Source organism: Ovis aries, chromosome 5 (assembly GCF_016772045.2).
Source record: "Ovis aries strain OAR_USU_Benz2616 breed Rambouillet chromosome 5, ARS-UI_Ramb_v3.0, whole genome shotgun sequence".
NCBI lineage: Eukaryota > Metazoa > Chordata > Mammalia > Artiodactyla > Bovidae > Ovis > Ovis aries.
In genome coordinates, this window is record NC_056058.1 from 104,622,968 (window position 1) to 104,641,075 (window position 18,108).

At 39.2% G+C, this 18,108-nt stretch overlaps 1 protein-coding gene and 1 long non-coding RNA gene across 7 annotated transcripts in view; one reads left to right on the forward strand and one right to left on the reverse strand.

Annotated features, from left to right (window-relative positions):
• The window catches only part of FBXL17 (F-box and leucine rich repeat protein 17), a 513,866-nt gene that overhangs the window by 145,652 nt on the left and 350,106 nt on the right, over window positions 1–18,108 (reverse strand). Inside the window, exon 9 of one of the 6 annotated variants that reach the window (XM_060416079.1) lies at window positions 2,122–8,259. The exons of 4 other annotated variants lie outside the window; for them this stretch is intronic. In XM_060416079.1, coding sequence (XP_060272062.1) covers window positions 8,246–8,259 — 14 coding nt within the window. In that variant the 3' untranslated portion in view covers window positions 2,122–8,245. Of the gene's footprint in view, window positions 1–2,121; window positions 8,260–8,570; window positions 13,062–18,108 lie in introns of those variants that run through there. One more of the 6 variants, XM_060416078.1, reaches the window with a different exon arrangement.
• LOC121819691 (uncharacterized) overlaps window positions 1–18,108 on the forward strand; it is an 83,980-nt gene that overhangs the window by 4,176 nt on the left and 61,696 nt on the right. The window contains exons 2-6 of the long non-coding RNA XR_006060051.2: window positions 2,855–3,182; window positions 4,442–4,586; window positions 6,164–6,437; window positions 16,817–17,113; window positions 17,321–17,455. This is a non-coding gene — a long non-coding RNA (uncharacterized LOC121819691). The remainder of the gene's footprint in view (window positions 1–2,854; window positions 3,183–4,441; window positions 4,587–6,163; window positions 6,438–16,816; window positions 17,114–17,320; window positions 17,456–18,108) is intronic.

Below are 18,108 nucleotides of genomic sequence, written 5' to 3' on the forward strand. Positions count from 1 at the left end.
AACCAGTCCATCCTAAAGGAAATCAACCCTGAATATTCATTGGAAGGACTGATGCTGATGCTGAAGCTCCTGTACTTTGGTTACCTGATGTTGGGAAAGACTGAAAACAGGAGGAGAAGGGGACGACAGAGGATGAGATGGCTGGATGGCATCACCGACTCAGTGGGCATGAGTTTGAGTCAACTCCAGGAGTTGGTGATGGACAGGGAGGCCTGGTATACTGCAACCCATGGGGTTGCAGAGAGTCAACACGACTGAGCCACTGAATGACAAGAACACACCATCTAATTTCTTACTTGTTTGGCAGCGGAACTCTATGATCGTAGAGAGGGAAATAATCTGTTATGCTTTTAAGGTAGATAAAAGATACATAAATATTGAAAGATATTATTCAGAAAATTAGTATTCATTTCAGCACACTCTAAGGATATTGTGCATAGAATCTCTGTATTTCGTTCTCGGACCAAAAGAAGGAAGTATTTTTGCTGCTAAAGTTGTATGCACTTTTCTAGAGTAAAAAGTTTATACCAACCTTTTGTAGAAAATCAGAATGAATTAGCACCGTGTATACGATAACCTACTATGTCATCGTGCCAGAAGTTTGACCAATTCCTTTTCATGGAAGTTTGAAAACGTCAAGTTCATTTTTAAACCCATGGCTAGTTTCATCTACTTTAAACCAAAAGTGACAAAACAGGAATTGACTGGGGGGAAAATTCTGCAATCCACTGTTCTTAATATTTGATAATCCATGTGAAGCAGGTTTACCGCAAACTGCTACGACAGAACAAAGATGACAGATAAACTCCTGTGACCAAATTAATTGGAAATAGATGCCTCAGTCTTGTGATCCTCTTTCAGTGTTTGAAAGAATTATATGCACCTTCAGAGCACGCCGCGTCTAAGGGTGATTAGTCCTTGTACTGCTGGCACTGGGCTGATGTGGCATGTTGCCAAGGGTCTCGAGAGAGAGAGCTAGAAAGTTCAGTGGAGGTGTGCAGGCTGCGCAGCTATTCCAGGATTACCTCGGAGGACATTCTGGCTTTCTGTTGAAAGCTTGTCAGAGTTTGATATCTATTCTCTCTGTGCCTGTGATGTGTGTTTTCAGACTGCCCTAAGTGGACCTTTTTAAATTGGCCTCTTGTTTTTACTCACTCTGCCATACTGCTAAGAAACATAATAAAGCAACCAGGCATTTTTAATATGGCCATCCATACCCACATTGCCTTTTCCCACCTTTATTATGATTTATACATGACAATGATCACAATGATCTGGTCGTGACTATGGCAGCTAATACCAAACTCAGTATTTTCCTTGTCTGAAAACAATGACGCTATGCAGGAGGTAAATGGTCAATCACCTATACGTGAGCAGCTAGCCAAAATACAGCTGAATATTAAAGAACACAGCCAAGGAAGTTATTATGTGATTAAATGTCATACGAACGGCGATCGTAAATGCATAATTTCTCCTGGATTTGCTTCCAAATAATTCTGTGTGTGGGAAGACAGTGGAAGGTGAGCTATGTATAGCCAACAAGGCTGGCTGTCTGGTGACAACTGTTGAAACTGAGGAATTGCATCTAGGGTTTCATTATTGTTTTTTGTAGAGACTTTTGTTAACATTTGAAATTTTCCATGATAAGAACATTTCAAAAAGACAAAACCTAGCAACTTTAGAAGGTTATGAAATTATCTAATGTGGTTGAAATAAATTTACAGAATAGAAATATAATCTACTGAATCACCTGTTTTGAATCTACTTTATGAGTAGTAACCATAATAAATTTATGAGATAAAATGTATCTGTACCTGGAATATATATTTCAAAGTCTAATATAGATATATGTTTTTATACTGATAAATCTACTTCTTCCCTTGAAATCAACCATAACTAAGATAACGCACAAAACTGAAATAATTATTTTAATAGAGAAGTTTTTTGCTGCCATGTTTAACTTCTAATTACAAAAGGTGTCAATGGTCTCAAATTAACCTTTTCTAGGGCTAAGAAAAATTATAAGATTAAACACCCAGGCAGTTTATTCAAATGTCAGAACAACATAACACAAGCCTAACACTGATTTAGATATATTTATCATTTTACTTGCAATGTGAGTAAGGTTGCAAGAAGTATCTTTATTCAAAAAAGCTATCACAATATAATATTGAAGTTTGGGTTCTTTTAATATAAATAATATATATTATTTCTATATTAATATTAATAAATAATATAATATATATAATACTAAATTTTTCAAATGTTTACACAAATTTATTGACATTTTAGGTTGAAAATTACTAATAAACGTAAGCCCAAAATGTCATAACTGAAACATTTTTAGGCACATTTTTTAGTAACAGTATTTATAAAAGGATGGCTAGATATGATTTGCTCCTTTAAGAAGAGAGAGATGGAAAAACACGGAAATCAAATTTAAAATACATTACAGCTCATATGTTTTATATACTTTGTTTGTATGATACTCGGTTATTTGAAAAAAAAAAAAAGTGCCATTAGGAGAAAGATATTTTCTAATTGATAAATAAAAGCCAAAACCATACAGTGTAGAATTCCAGCTTTTCAAATCTGCTACTGCTTAATTGTTTTTTAACAAACACTCATTTTTTTCTTAAAAAAAAAAAAAAACAATATCAGATTCACAATGGTCAGACAGGTAAGTTAAATACTTTTTTTCAGGTGCTAAAATCCATCCTGAAAAAAGATTTTCATTTTAAAACAAAAACAACAATTAATTACAGAATGATTCTATCATAAGCCAGGGGCTTTGTGTAAGTCCTTTTATGCCCTTCTTCCTAAACTCCTCACTTTCTCTTTTTTTTTTTTTCAGGTGAGAAAAAAGGCTCGTGTAAATCTAGTAGCCCAAGACGGACACCCAACATGAAAGTGGCAGTGACTGGGCCTGACGTCCGCTCATGCTCTTTGCATACTATGTGTCCAGAAGATAAAGCGCGTCTACAGTGGGCATCCTGTTACTGTTTTTAAGCAATGTCTACAAATGCAAACCCAGGAAATCTAGCATAACGCGCGTTGGACAGACGCTCTGCAGCAACGGCTGGGTTCAGGAGGACTGCAAAACAGACGGGTGCATCCTTAGGAACGATGAAGAAGCTCCGCGGTCAGGCCCAACAATGACTAAATCTATACCTCCTTTCACGGTAAAGACAACATTTTGATAGTGCTAATTCATCACGGATGGATTGGGTGAAGTTGAATTGATGCTCACAGCTAAGAGAAACACGTTCTAAATGAATTAAATTTTTTCGTATAAATATTAGCTAAAAGGGAACTCTGTTGGACTAATTTTTCTGTACATATATGTTGGAAAATACAAATTAACTAACAAATATAAATCATCAAAATAAACACAAATATCATCAGCTTATTTTAGTGCACAGCAGCAATTCTAATATACTTTTTATTCTATAAGAAAAATAATTTTTAAAGTAAAGCTCAAATTACAAAAAGTGCAAATGTCCTCTTCATAATATATGAGATATATATATATATATATATATATATATATGTATTTAGCTACAATATTCTGAATTCTATGATTGGAATTTTATGATTAGTCTGAAACCAAGTAATTCTATATCTAGGAGTCTAGCAAGATATCGCCTTTCAACCCATTACCACTTTTTCCCACTACAGAAATAGATTAATCTGAGAACTTACTGGTCAAACAGTTCTTCCACTTTTTCGATTAAAAAAAAAAATGTTCAATCATTTTCTTCTGAAGATGTCATACAGGGTGCTAATGCTTTCATAAGCACAATCAACACCTTTAGAGCACTGAAAAATTGATATGAGCTGAAAATACAGGCTGCTACACACAGCCCTTTCCTACGTAGTTTAAAGAGTGCTATTCTAGCGAGAACTAAAGAGATGACTTTATAAAAACAAAGCAATGCATTTAAAGAGCATTTCCTATACATGATCATTTCCTATATACAAATAACCAGTGCTACTGACATTAGACCAAATTTTTTATTTTTTAAATATAAAAATTTGGCTTCAAGGGATTAAAAGAACAAAATTTCTCATCTAGATATGGCACTATATTTGAATTTTTGATCAATTAATTAAATTGAAAAATAGCCTAATGATCTGATCTTTTATTTAGTGTAATGTAGTTAATTGCCCACCTGGAATTTAAGTCTAAGCTAAATCTCAAGACAGCAATGAAACTGGAAAAAGAAAAATTTTGTGCAAAGGACTTAACTCTTGATTATACCTGATAATAAAGAGGATAATCCCAAATGGCTATCTAACCTCATACGGTGACCATGTGCCCGTGGACGTGTTGTCATCTGAACATATAAATAATGTATTTGCTATACTTGCAGTCTGCAGGAATATTTCTAGATAAGCAGTAAGGTCATAGGGTGATTCTTTGAATTAATTTCTCCACCAGGTTCTTCCTGTTAACACTATCCAGGGATCTCTCCTCAAGAAGGACCAGCACATCACTCCGACATAAAGCTTTGGAGCTCCTGTCTGTTGGTTTCCTCGTCTCTCTGTGGGAGAGGAGTGTGAATCTGAAGATGGATTCCAGGATGGTAAGTGAGCAGTGTGTTCCTGGAAGAAACTCTCAGAGCAGGCACAGGGCTTTCGGGGCACCACTGCGGGGGCCGCTCCCCGCTGCCCTCCTCCCGCGAGGCTCTGCGCACAGTGGCACAGTGTGCGCGCGCAGACCGCGAAGACAGGCAGGAAGGCGTGCAGGGCTGCGGACCGGCGTGCCTTTTGTTTCAAGGAAGTTACTAAGTCTAAAATTGGTTTGCGGGCAGGAACCCATTGCTCCTTCTGCCAGGACGAAAGGAACACTATGCTATTTTTTTCGTTAGAGTTCTGGGTTAAGTTTGGGGCCAAAAACAGTCATCATCATTCACTGGCTTACCGATGACCAGGTGAGTAACAGATAAGGGTGCACTGGGGTCAGTCTCTGTAAGTCTGAATTTCAGCTCTTATCACTTAATACCTGCATAACGTTGGGGAAGCTATTTAATTTCTTTGTGTCTTAGTTTTTCTCATCTGTAATAATAACTCCCTAGTAGGACTGCTGTGAGAATTAAGTTAATAAATGTGCCAGTCCTTAAAATAGGCCTCACACATAAGTGGTCAATAAACATTTTTTAATATAAGAAATATGAATAACGCTAAGTCTTGCTGACAAGCAGCTAAGCAAGGGGGGATGCAGACAAACATGAAAACAAGGTCCCTGCCAGGGAAGCTGCTGGGCACGCGTCTTCTTAGGGACTGCAAGGGTCTGTCTGCGTCAGATTCCTGAGGTGAGGTGCCATCTAAATAACCACCTAATTTTATCTCTATAACAAATATCAGCTTTCATAAGGAAGCCAGGATCAAATCTGAGAGTAAGTGGCTAAAATCTTGTTTACATTTGAAGAAGCCCAATTCTGTACTTCAAACTTGACTTATTGAGAGATTTTAGAAGTGGTAATATTAACAGGCATGTGAAAGTAAGACTTCCTGAAGATGAATGGAAATGTGCATGACTGTAGGTAACTAGAAGCTAAAACACAAAGAACATCAGCCTTTATTCTTGGCTCCTTTATGCCCATCTTCAATCACAGGGGCTCCTTTCCTAAAAAGTCTCTGTCCGCTTTCTCTAACACAACTACACAGCTTCTGCAAGTAGAGACTACAAGAGGCTGAGTTTAAGGAACAAGGCTGAGGCGGCATGGTTTGTAATCCTGGAGGCCCAGGAAGCAAATGTGGAAAGCAAATACTATACATATAGACGATGTTTTTAAACCCACGTTTTTTTTTTGTTTTGTTTTTTAAATTTGAAAGAGGATAATGGTCTCTGGAGCAGTGATACTTTCACTAATCATAAAACCCATCAATAAAACACTAAATAACATTAACAGAAAGCTACAGACCTGGCTGGTGGTAAGCTACACAGCCTACCACCCCTGCACCCTCACGACACTGCTGCAGAGTCAAATTTTAGTAGGTCTGATACAGGGACGGTAATTTGCACTTGCCCGTTTCCCCACTCCCTGCAAAGCTACTCCGTATGTTTGAAGGCAGTACCAGAACTGGATGTGCTCATCTCAGTCTGATCTTTAGAGTCATCTGTGAGTCCCCAGCTCCCACAGAGACCTTGGTTTCACAGGTCTGAGGTGGAGCCTGGTACTGGGGTCTTAGAAAGCACTCCCCAGTGTCCTGAGGTACAGTCTGAGCTGTGTGCCAGGGGCCCTCGGCCGACGCTTTCCTGCTGGGCATATTATCACGAAACTGGGTGCGACTTCTGCGCGTCAAAGCAGAGACCACGTGCCACTGTCATTACCAGAAGCTGCCACTTGCTCTTACCCCGCATAAGCCAAGCGCCGAGGGAAGACACAACCATAACCTATTACATTCCAACCAGCAATGAAGTCAAATAACAGGTAAGATTAAACACTAAAAAAGTAAAAGTGAACTCCAGGATGACTGATGTGCTGTGTAACCTTCATCCACTTCCCCAGAAGGGACCCGAAGGCTGCTCTTTCAGATCGAAGCCTCTCTTTCCAGTTTATCTCTTTCAGTCTGGTATTTAGATACTGCCTGTGCTGGGAGAAAACCTGTCCTTGCATGGTTTATCTGCTGTTTTACAATATCCTGTCATCGGCTTGGAAAATGAGGCATCAACATAATTCATTTTCAGGGGCACCTTATATAAAACACACGTTAACATACCTAAGCAAATCATTCCATTGCTTAGGGGAGGGAGATTTCATCCCAGTACTTAATGAAATGAAAACTAAATTAGAACTTCTATCCAATGAAGTGAAAGGAGTAATGAAACATGACTTTACCTGTTTACATCTAAGAAATAATGCAATAAAAGTTATATATACGTGGACAATGACTTTTGAAAATATAAAACTGGGACAGGTATATATATATATATACGTGGACAATGACTTCTGAAAATACAAAATTGGGACAGGTGTATATATATATATGTGGACAATGACTTTTGAAAATATAAAGTCGGGACAGGTATATAACCATGTAGGCGGTATGTGAAGTGAAGTGAAGCGAAGTGAAGTCGTTCAGTCTGACTCTTTGCAACCCCGTGGACTGCAGCCTCCCAGGCTCCTCCATCCATGGGCTTTTCCACGCAAGAGTCCTGGAGTGGGGAGCCACTGCCTTCTCCAAATAAGAGCTAGAAGGAAGTACAAACCCTCTCTCTTTATGTAGTTTAATGATCGATAGATCTAGTCCGACTCGGAAGAAATTAACTTCCCATTATGCAAATATATCAAACTAATATATCTTGCACTAATATCCTGCACTAACATGCGAAGTATAGTATCAAATACAAAGCACAGTGAAATTTTCTCCTCTTGCACATCAGACAAGAATACTTTGTCTCCTTGAGACTGGAACTAGAATCCAAAAACTGTTGACCTTGAGAAAGATGTATAAACAAAACTATGACTCTTTCAATTTTTATCATTTTTTTTAAATGATAAAAATCTTGCCATTATGAAGATTTTGCAAACAGGAAGAATTGTTCAGGTCAGTTCTAAGAGTGTTTGGGGGACAAATTTTTGAAACTTTCTTATCATGGAAAATTTTCAACACATACAAAAGTAAAAAAAACAAACACACACCAGTATAATGACCTTCCATGTGTCCATCACTTCAGCTTCAACGATTAACCCATAGGCAAAACTGGGCTCATGTATACCCCTGCCTACTACCCCCACCCTGACGGGCACACTGACTGAATTGTTTTAAAGCAAATGCCAAACAACAAGACATGCCGCTGTGGGGCAGGGGGGTGCTGGCGTTTCATCAAGCCATTAACCAGCACCTGGATAACTATGATTCTGTTTTCTTTTTCAAGGTATAACTCATATTTTTTTCATTCAAAATCTTTTTTCTCTTCTGTCTTAATGCTTTAATAAGCTTGCCTAGACAAAAAGCTTTTTAGACTGACATGGTAGAATGATGAGTGATCATTCTTTAGCCATGTGTATTTCTGACGTGATCAGTGGCTCTATCAAAATAGATCATCCGGTAAGAAATTGGAGATGCAGGGGTCTTCTAAACTCCCATTTGCAAATATGTTCTAAACAAAGCTATTAAACACGCGTGGCTTTTCTGACGTTTTTGATAATCGGGAGAGTTCAATGCCAGTGCAGCCTCTCCTTTTACGTTCCTCCGACTGAGCAGTAAGCAGTCTGGGCAGATGTTTTCCATGCATCTAAAAGTCGAGGCCTGAATAAACAGGAAAAGAAAGAAAGAAGAGAAGGATGGCACTAAGTCGTGTCCGACTGTTGTGACCCATGAACTGTAGCCCACCAGACCTCGTTCATGGGATTCTCCAGGCAAGAATCCTGGAGTGGGTTGCCATTTCCTTCTCCAGGGGAACTTCCCAGCCCAGGGATTGAACCCAGGTCTCCCACATTGCAGGCAGACGCTTTACTGTCTGAGCTACGTGGGAAGCCCTCTAAATAGGAAAATTTCTTATATTTTCCTTTATTTAATCTAATACATATTCTAACGCATATTTTTCCTAGGCAGTTCCATTTTTATAGGTAGTATCTTCTTTTATATAATGCATATGTTTAAAAAGTGGGTATGTTATTGTTCTTCAGGAATCTTCCTTTAAATCATACTCCTCATAGCATATCCTGAATAGATAACTTATGGCAAAAAACAAAATGTAGCAATGAACTGAAATTTATATCCAGTAATACCAGAGCCAACCAATTTTGGAAGAGAGCTCCCCCTCCTGGATCAGGCTCACTTCAGACTAACGCCCTTCAGCTCAAAAGTGACAACCCCTTCAGTGTCCCAGTCAGGGCTATGGTGCAGAGACTGAAGGGTAAGAATTAGCCAGCAGAGATTTTCAAAATTATGTTAAAATTACAGCACAATCATCATTATGATTAATTCCACATATTTTAAAATAAATTTTAAAGGTAAAAGTGAATAACCAAGAAGGTCTGGAAGAGACAGAATAACACTGAATCATAAGTAAACACTGATTCATAAAGCTAGATTATTTTTCTGACTCTTCAAGGAGGTTTCAGAATTAATTCCAATAAAGGCTAGTGATATGAGATCACTTAAAAAATTGTTTTTAAAAAGAAAATCTTTCATTTTGATGCCAAATAATTCCAAATGTTACCCCCCCCCCCCAAAAAAAATCAATGAAATAGTGTGTTTTCTGAATATTGCATTGCTTTTATGTCAGAAAAATCTGTGGTAGGGCAAAATCTTTATGTGTGTGTGTGTGTGTGTGTGTGTGTTCATGCTTGTGTTAGCCTCCCTGCCTCCCTCTGAGGCCACAGATAATTCATTTATGAACCGTTCATCTTCATACTGAAGACAGCATTTCAAATTGAATATTTAAAAAAATAAACATAAAAGACAAGAAGCATACCGCAAGGTCATTTAGAAATTTCTATAGTGTTACATATGTTTAAAGAAAAGTGGTTTTTAAGTAGAAAAGCAGGAAAAATTAATCTCTGCTGTCAGAAGGAATGATACTGATCACCCTTGGGGAAGGGTAATGATTGAAAAAGGTAATGTGGGGGTGAGGATTTGGAGGTACTGGAAATTTTTGTTTCTGCATCTGGACGTGAAGATTCACTAAACTTATATGTTCACTTTATAATGTACTTAGAGGTTTTCTCAAAAAACAGAAAATGAATTAAAATGGTGTTAGACCATTTTCATACTACATCAGCTGCAGCATCTGCTAGTTCTGAATTTTATTAGTAAATACTTTCACATACATGTGTATGAGACATATAGAAGTGGTTCTTCCAATTCAGTGGTGTCCAAGGCCAATTATTTCATATTTAACCTGGTTTATTTAAAATACATGCACCTTTGAGGTACTATGAATAATTCTGAATGTGATGTAAGCCTCCATTAAAGAGTAAAGATGGCCAAATAAATTCTTTAGTATAGGATATTTACACTATATCAGGTGAACTCGAATAACCAAAAAACAGGGATATATTCCTCATCAGTTCCAGCAGGCCTTATTTTAGACACTACAAAACTTCCCTTCACTTTAAGGGAAAAAATCATTTGTCCATTAAGAGTTTGTACATGTCTGTATCAATGTAACCAAAAGCCTAATGATCTCAAATTTCCACAGGGTTTATAAATTATTCAAGATCTTTAAATTATATTTGAAAAATAATATGAGATGTAAGAAATTCAAGTAGTCTCTAAAGTTTGATTTAATAATATTATCAAATAAAAATAAATAATATTGAATTAAATAAATAGCATTAAATCAATGAGCATTTAACTTAGTTTTGTGAAAACTAGTAAAAAGCATAAAACTGCTATTCTAAAAGAAGGTGAAAGTTCTAGACATGGAACAAGAAAAATGAAAAAAATGCAGACATGGAAAAATGCAGGCAGTAGAGGAGTCCAAAGTTGAAATCTGTGGCTGATGAAGTGCAGGGTGGCTAGCTGAGTCCGGAAGAGACAGCCCACCAAAATAGATTTATTCTTTCAGCGACTGTTAGACCCTCAGAAGAAGCTACTTAATTTCATGGTTAGCTTATGACCAAAGCTCAGCAACCTGAACCACGGTCAAAGGCCCCCAGCCTCACCCTCTGAAAGCTCTCCTGTCTGCTGTGCCTGGCCCCGCCTTTGTTCACAGGACCCTGCTTACTCTGTTGCCTACTGCTCCTGTCCAAATCTTTCTTGCCGTCCTCTTCTACTGGTCTGTAATCTTCATCCTCTCTGCAATTTTCCCTGATCACAGTCCAGTGTTCAATTACGTTTTTCCTTCTCTGAATTCCTCTGACACAGCTTAACTCCTGTGTAAGCGGTGTTTTATGAATGAGACTCCCATTTTTTTCTAATGGGGAAAGTAAAGGAAGGCCAAATTCCATCCACTACATTTTCTCTTCGAATCTTTGCAAAGTCCAATTCACAGACAAGACATGGGGTCTCAGGGAGACTAATCTACTTGTCTTCACACGGATATTAAGAGGCAAGGTTGGGTTCTGCATCCGGGCCTGCTTGACTCCAATGTATTAAAGCCTCTGCCTTCAAGCAGATGGTGATTCGAGAAGACAGACAGCATTATATTTCACCACGATCCCACTCCTAGAAAATGGACCGCATTACTAATTTCACGACTCCTAGCACATTACCTGAGACAGATGTAGATACAAATGTTAGAAGAAAGACAAAGAATTCGCACGTGTTCGTACACACTGTAAGTGGCAAGACAGGAACTAGAGACTGTCCCCGGGGTCCACTGTACCACGGTCTACTCAACACTCATGACACAGCGTGTTCAGGGGAAAGAACATATCCAAGCAGGCAGCATACGTCAGTGGAAAGAACGCCAGATTCGGGGTCAGAGACATGTGGGTTTAAATCCTTTCTCTACCATTAATTTATATCCTCAGGCAACATTTGCAAATATCCTAAGTAGATTTCCTTATCAGTACAACAATAATAATACAGATACTGAAGGTCTATTATGTGAAGACTAAGGGCTCCAGCATGTGTTAAATTACTAACAAAATACTCAGAGCTAGTTTCTGCCCCTCCCAACTTATATGTAATATTAAAATGCTGAACTCTGGTATTCCACTGACACCACATCATTTCCAAGGGTTCATCAAAAAGCACAGCCCTCTACAGGGCATCCATTCCAGGGCCTCTGGGACCCCTCCAGGCACCCTAATGAGAGAGCAACGCTTCTTGCTATTCATTACCCAAGAATGTTAAGGAGATGGCACCTTGAAAACAATTTCAAGAATTGATTATTATATCAAATGATACAGGTTTCATTACAAGAGAGCAAGGAGTTATGAAGGAGATGGTTTCCTTTTTTTTATTTCTGCCTGATTTGTTCCTGTCTTCCAAGATGTCAGATGAATAGTCTGCTTTATTTATAAATGAAACTACAGCTGAGAACAAAGGATGAGATTATAAAAAGAAAGAAAAAGCCTCAGAAAGATGAAGAAGGAGGTAAATGTGAGGCCTGTTCACTAGATGGATGAATTAACATCCTGAGTCACTGAGGCAATAGAATAAATAAAATCCACTTTCAGTGACTGATGGCGTCTTTGCCAGAAAGAAAAGAAAACAGTAGTCAAACTGACATCCATTTTTCTCATATTTCACAGATTCAGAATGAATTCAGAAATGGAGGTTTACATTAAAGATGGTTAATCTCAAGCAGCACTCTCCAATACTGTAGCCACTACAGAAATTAGTGCACATAGCTAGCTACTGAGTACTTGAAACACGCAGAGTATAAACTGAGACATGCTTAAAGGGAAAACAGACACCAGATTTCAAAGATTTCAGATAAAAAAGGAATGTAAAGAGAATGTAAAACATCTCAGCAGTAATACTTTTAATTGATTACATGACGCAGTGATAATATTTTAGATACATTTTTATTAAATATAGCATATTATTAAAAGGAATTCCACCAGTTCCTTTTCACTTCTTTCAATACTCTACTGGAAAACTTTAAATTACACATGTAGCTCACATTTGTGGCTTTCATTACATTTTGTATTGGACAGTACTGGCCTAGAATGAGAATCAAAGATACTTGAAATTCAGGCGAGTGACAATACATGAAAAATATTCTCTCCGACTCAAACAAAAGGGCCTGAACTTCATTAAGAATTCCATTTGCTAACTGTTCCTTGAGTCACAGATGCTGATGTGATTTTGCACAGTATTCAGCGTGTTACACTGGTCCCTGGAGCATTTTTGCTCTTTAGGATTATGATCTACAGAGCGGAGATTGAAAGAACTTAATTCTAAGTACATATTATACATATAAATTCTAATATGTAAATATAAATTCTAAACGATACAGATGTCACTGGAATATGGAGCTTATATATATACGTGTGTGTATAATTTTTGAGGTCAGAATGTCAGAGACAAAAACCCTGCGAAAACTGAGGTGTGCCGTTTCTTTCCTGAACTCCTCCGATATCTGTCTTGTTATCAGTCTCCTCACTGACGTGTTCTCAGTGCAACTCATCCTGCACACCGCAGCAAGAGTTCTGTTTTGGAAGATAAATTAGATTTTGTCACTTCCCTCCTCAAACACCCTCCAACAACTCCCACCATTGGTAGCATACAGTCTAGATTCTAGCATTAAAGCTCGCTACCATCTCCCTGCGAACTAAGTCCCCCCTCTCATCTCAGAACTGTCCACCGTGGGCAAACGCCCGGCCTGGCCAATCCCAGCGAGCCTGCGCCTCGCTCTGCGGGCCGCCTCCCTCCCGGCCGCGCCGAGCTGCTTCAGTGCGACCCTGGGGACCTCCAGGCATCTGCTGCCTAGATGCCGTCATCCACGCCACCCACCACCCTCCAGGGTGCACATCTCACGGCCCACCCAAGACCACTTCCTAGGACGAAGAGGAGGACACTGACATTTACCTTCGTGGCCCCAGAGTCTAGTGCAGTGACGGACACGAACAAGGCGTTCAGTAAATATACCGGCGGCAACAACTGTGGTTTTCTCATTACCATCTAGAGCCACACAAGGCTCTCATGTTTCCAAAACGTCTAGCACTTTTCTATACCCCTCCTGTCCCACCACAGCCTGGAATGCTTTTCTGTTTGAAATTTGTTCACTGTTGGGGTCAGTTCTGTCAGAACAATACACATTTACTGTTACAAGAAACAGTTAGATGCTATGACACGCTGTCTCCTGCTGCACATGTGTGTTAGTTCCAAACCCTACTTCCTGAAATCAACTACTTCCAACTCCTTAGGTCTTTTTTTTTTTTTTTTTTAAATTTTTCCCTCACTCTTACATTTCTAAGGCATTCCTTGTTTTCAAGGAGAACATAAGCAAGAGAAGGCAGGTCCCTCTCAAACGGCATGCTAACTAACCTATCCTGTAGAATACTTTACACATAACATACTCAGTAAACACTTGTTGGTTGACTAGTGAGGAAGTGAATACTCACGTGTTTTGGTGCTTGAGCACACACTACTCAACAGTCTGAAGCAGAGACACATTCATGTGCCACAGTCAGAGCGAGGGAACAAGTGAAAATGCAGTGTCACGATGTAGAGGAAGGAGATAATGAAAGGCAAGAATAGGTAGGCGGAAATCAGGGAATCACGTAATAGAATGTGGATGAAATTCAGGTCCAGATAGATTTAGATTCGCCTTCTAGCTCAACAGCCTTGGAAAAGTTACAGAACTTTCCTGGGTCTTAGTTTCCTTATCTATAAAACGGGGATGATGCGCCTTCCCGCCCGGATTTGTGGCCAGTATGCTCTATAAACGGAAGCTGCTTTATGATCACCGGGTATGTGTGTGGGGATAATAACAATAACAACATCACTATGGCAACCGTGAAAAGGAGGCCAACTTCTGGTTTAACCAGAAGCTTCTTTTACTGCTGAGGCTTCCCCAGACCAGGGTGGACACAGAAAGAAGCAGGGTGGTGCCTCTTGGTGACGGAGAGTGTGTGGGGAGGATGTGAGGACTCTTCCCTTCTAGACACATTGTAAAGGGCAGGATTCTAACTACACCTATAGTTCATTATCTTTCTGTTTGATGGCTTTTCCCCAGAGAGACTACCAGGAAAAATCAAGTCTCTTTTGACACACTCAGAAGCACAATAACATATTTCAGAAATGACAATGGATATGTGATTACTGCTAAAATTTAATACATGTGCTTGATGGAAAAGTAAATTTTGTAACATCCTATACTAATGTAATCCATACACTGAATAAAGACTCTATCTTCAACTTTCTATTTAGATAAATAAGCCGGAATCTCAAGACAATAAAGTCTCACTAGAGGGTATCCAATAGCAGAACTTTAAATTGCTTTCAGCGTCTCCATGATGATTCAGTGCATTAATGATAAGTGACTGGTTAAAAGCATTTAAATCAAACTTATGTTCTTGAAATTTTCCATGAACAAAGACAATATCCATTTAGAAAGATCTCACAAAAATGAGTTTGTTGTAGAAAAAAATATAGTAAATTATTTTAAAGCATTTGGCTAGTGGATAACATAATTGAGTAGGTGGAATATAACCTAAGCCCTTGAATCGCAAAAGAGTTATAGGTGATGGGTAATCAAAAACATCTGTGCTCACTTACATTTACCATGGAAACATGGAACTATGAAATAGCTGATGCCCGTAAGCTGATCTGCAAAGAATGAAACCTCAAAGCAACTAACATTTGAATGCTGTCCTCACCGCCCTAAATAACCTAAGAGTAGAAATAAGGAAGCGTCTCTTCATATATAGTAGCAGAGAAGTAGCAGCAAGGTCCACGGCATACGCAGCAGACTTTGTTAGCTTTGCCATATTCTTATATACTATTATATATATAATGTATGTAATATATTTATTATATATGAATATATTATGAATATATTATATTCATATATAATGTATATGTTCATATATATTATATATTCATATAAAATATAATGTATATATTCATATATACTATATATTCAAATACATATGTATTATATAGATAAAAATATATATTTTATTATAGCTAGTAACTATTTACTATGATCCAAAAAGAGAAAAGAAAACCCCAAACAGCAATAAGGATGGTATGTATGGATGTTTTTATGTTTTTAATGAAAGCATGACAAGTGAAAACCAAGTCTCTAAAACGGAAATAATTTCTAATTAAATGATTTCATCTTACAAATTTTAATTATTATTATAATAACAAAAGTAGAATTTAAGAAATCTGAATTTAAATATTTGAGTAAATTAACAATGTATTTCTTTCCACCTCTTTCGATGAAAGCACAAAAGTTTCTTGGGATTAGCTCTCTTAAGGTTGGCTTTCCTATGTCCCAGAATAAAATCAAAACCAAACTATAAACAAGCGAAAACCTCCTTTTCTGAATGAAAACTTGACCTTTGGTTAACTTCCTAGATGTGTTCTCCAAAAACGGCACATGCACCACTGCTTAAAGTATCAATGAGTCCCTATTGGTAGATAGCATCTGTCTGGTCTAAGAGAACTGTAAACAAGCTGATGAGGACCGTAATGCTTAGACTCCCTGAGTACACGCGTTCTTACAACCGGACGTGTAACTTCTAGGGATACTAGATGCTATGCCGACTGACCGCTTTAAAAGTTACCAGCTCCCAGGGGCTGACGCCTCTAAGCCAGGGCAGTGCCCACACCTGGTCTACGTGGATCTCACCTCCTTGTACTTGAGCCTTCCTCTGGTGGTGAAAGATGTCTCCTGACTGCTGCTGGCTGAGCTGTGGCTTGGGCTGCCACAGGGCCTCCTACAGAAGAGGGCCGCCTGTCACCGCCTTGTGGCAAGCGGAGGTTCCCACCCTTTGCCCTTCCGAGTTAGACTGAGTCAAGTGCATCCTGTAAGAGCTAAACGTCTCAGTGTTGAGCTGAACCTGGTATGACCTCAGGGCTTCCCTGGTGGCTCAGCAGTAGAGAATCTACCTACAGTGCAGCAGACACGAGAGATGCAGTTTCAGTCCCCAGCTCGGGAAGAGCCCCTGGAGGAGGGCATGGCAACCCACCCCAATATTCTAGCCCGGAGAATTCCACGGACAGAGGAGCCTGGTGGGCTGCAGTCCACAGGGTCGCAAAGAGTCAGAAACGACTGGAGTGACTCAGCACGCAAGGACAATACGACCTCGTGGTAGGCAAGGCAGCTAAATGCTTAACTTTTAGTATTTCTTTTGGTTTTAAGCCCGTATGTAACCCAGGGTAAACAGCAATCCTGCTGAAGTCATGAACAAATTAACTTTAATAACATCTTCATTCATTCCTGTTATTTTAGGAGGTTCATGTGGCTGCCCTGTGATAGACCACAAGGTAAGAGGGAGACAAAGAATCCAACTCCGTGGCTAGGGCGCAACCAGTGGCGACACTCAGGTACATTTCGAGGGCAGAGCTGACCTGGCTTGTTAGCGGATACTGATGAAAGGTATGAGGGAAAGCGAGGCATCAGGGGCATTTAAGTTTTGGCTGGAGTAACTAAGTAAACTGTTGTTGCTCAGCAGCTAAGTCATGTCCGACTCTTTGTGACCCCATGGACTGTAACCCACCAGGCTCCTCTGTCTATGGGATTTCCCAGGTAAGAATACTGGAGTGCAACCAAGTGAATAGTGACACCATTTGAGACGGAGAAGACCAGCAGGGGCAGCCTTCCACTCTGCCTTTAGATTAACCCTCTGAAGAGTAAGGACTCTCATGAGCCATGTGGGGGAATGAGGCTTTGAGAACAGTGATGATGAGGACCCAGCTTTATAATCAGCATTACACACTTAATTCCTTTCACAAGAAGCAGGAATGAATAAAGAAGAGAAAGGAGGAAAGGCAAAACACATCTCTAAGCCTGTAAGCACATCATGTGTTAAATTGAAACAACCCCGAAGTTCCACTTCCTTCACTGTTCAAGGAGAAAATCCTTTACTAGGTACTTTGGGATAAAGGATCTGCAACTATATGGCGCTTGAGAAACATGCTATTGCTGTAATTTAACTCACTGTATGTGGGCTTCAAGATGCACAGTGGCATTCCAAACCAACTTTTAAAGAAAATTGCATGGAATTTTCAAGACATCAGGAGCGTTCTTAAAAGTTATGCAGAGAAAACGGATTTTTGATAGTTATGAATTACATTCAGTGCTGCCAGATTGTAGGGAACGCTCTTTTTGCCTTAGTATGGTTAGAATTACTGTTGACAAAGTTTTAATTTAAATGTTTAAAGATTTAAATGGAAGAATATAGGTCACTGGATTTTCGTTCACTGCGTAAGGATGACTAGTGGCAGAAGCAAGCGTGTTAGTGAGGGTCCAATTTTGGCCCCGGAGTCCATCTTCTCTGTAGTGGTGGGGAGCTGAGGATGTGTTGGCAAGAATAATTTAGCTCTCAGTCGGGCAACCAGTGGACGGAACGCACACAGTTAGAGACCTGGCCGGCACAGAACAGAAGCTCAGTTCAGAAAACGCTAAACGCGTTTGTGAGAGGCTCAAGGCCGCACAAATCATATATTACAATCACAAGCTGGAAGGGATTCGATCTTGCCTAGCAGGTTGTAGATTTAGATAGATTTGTAATAGTCTGAAAA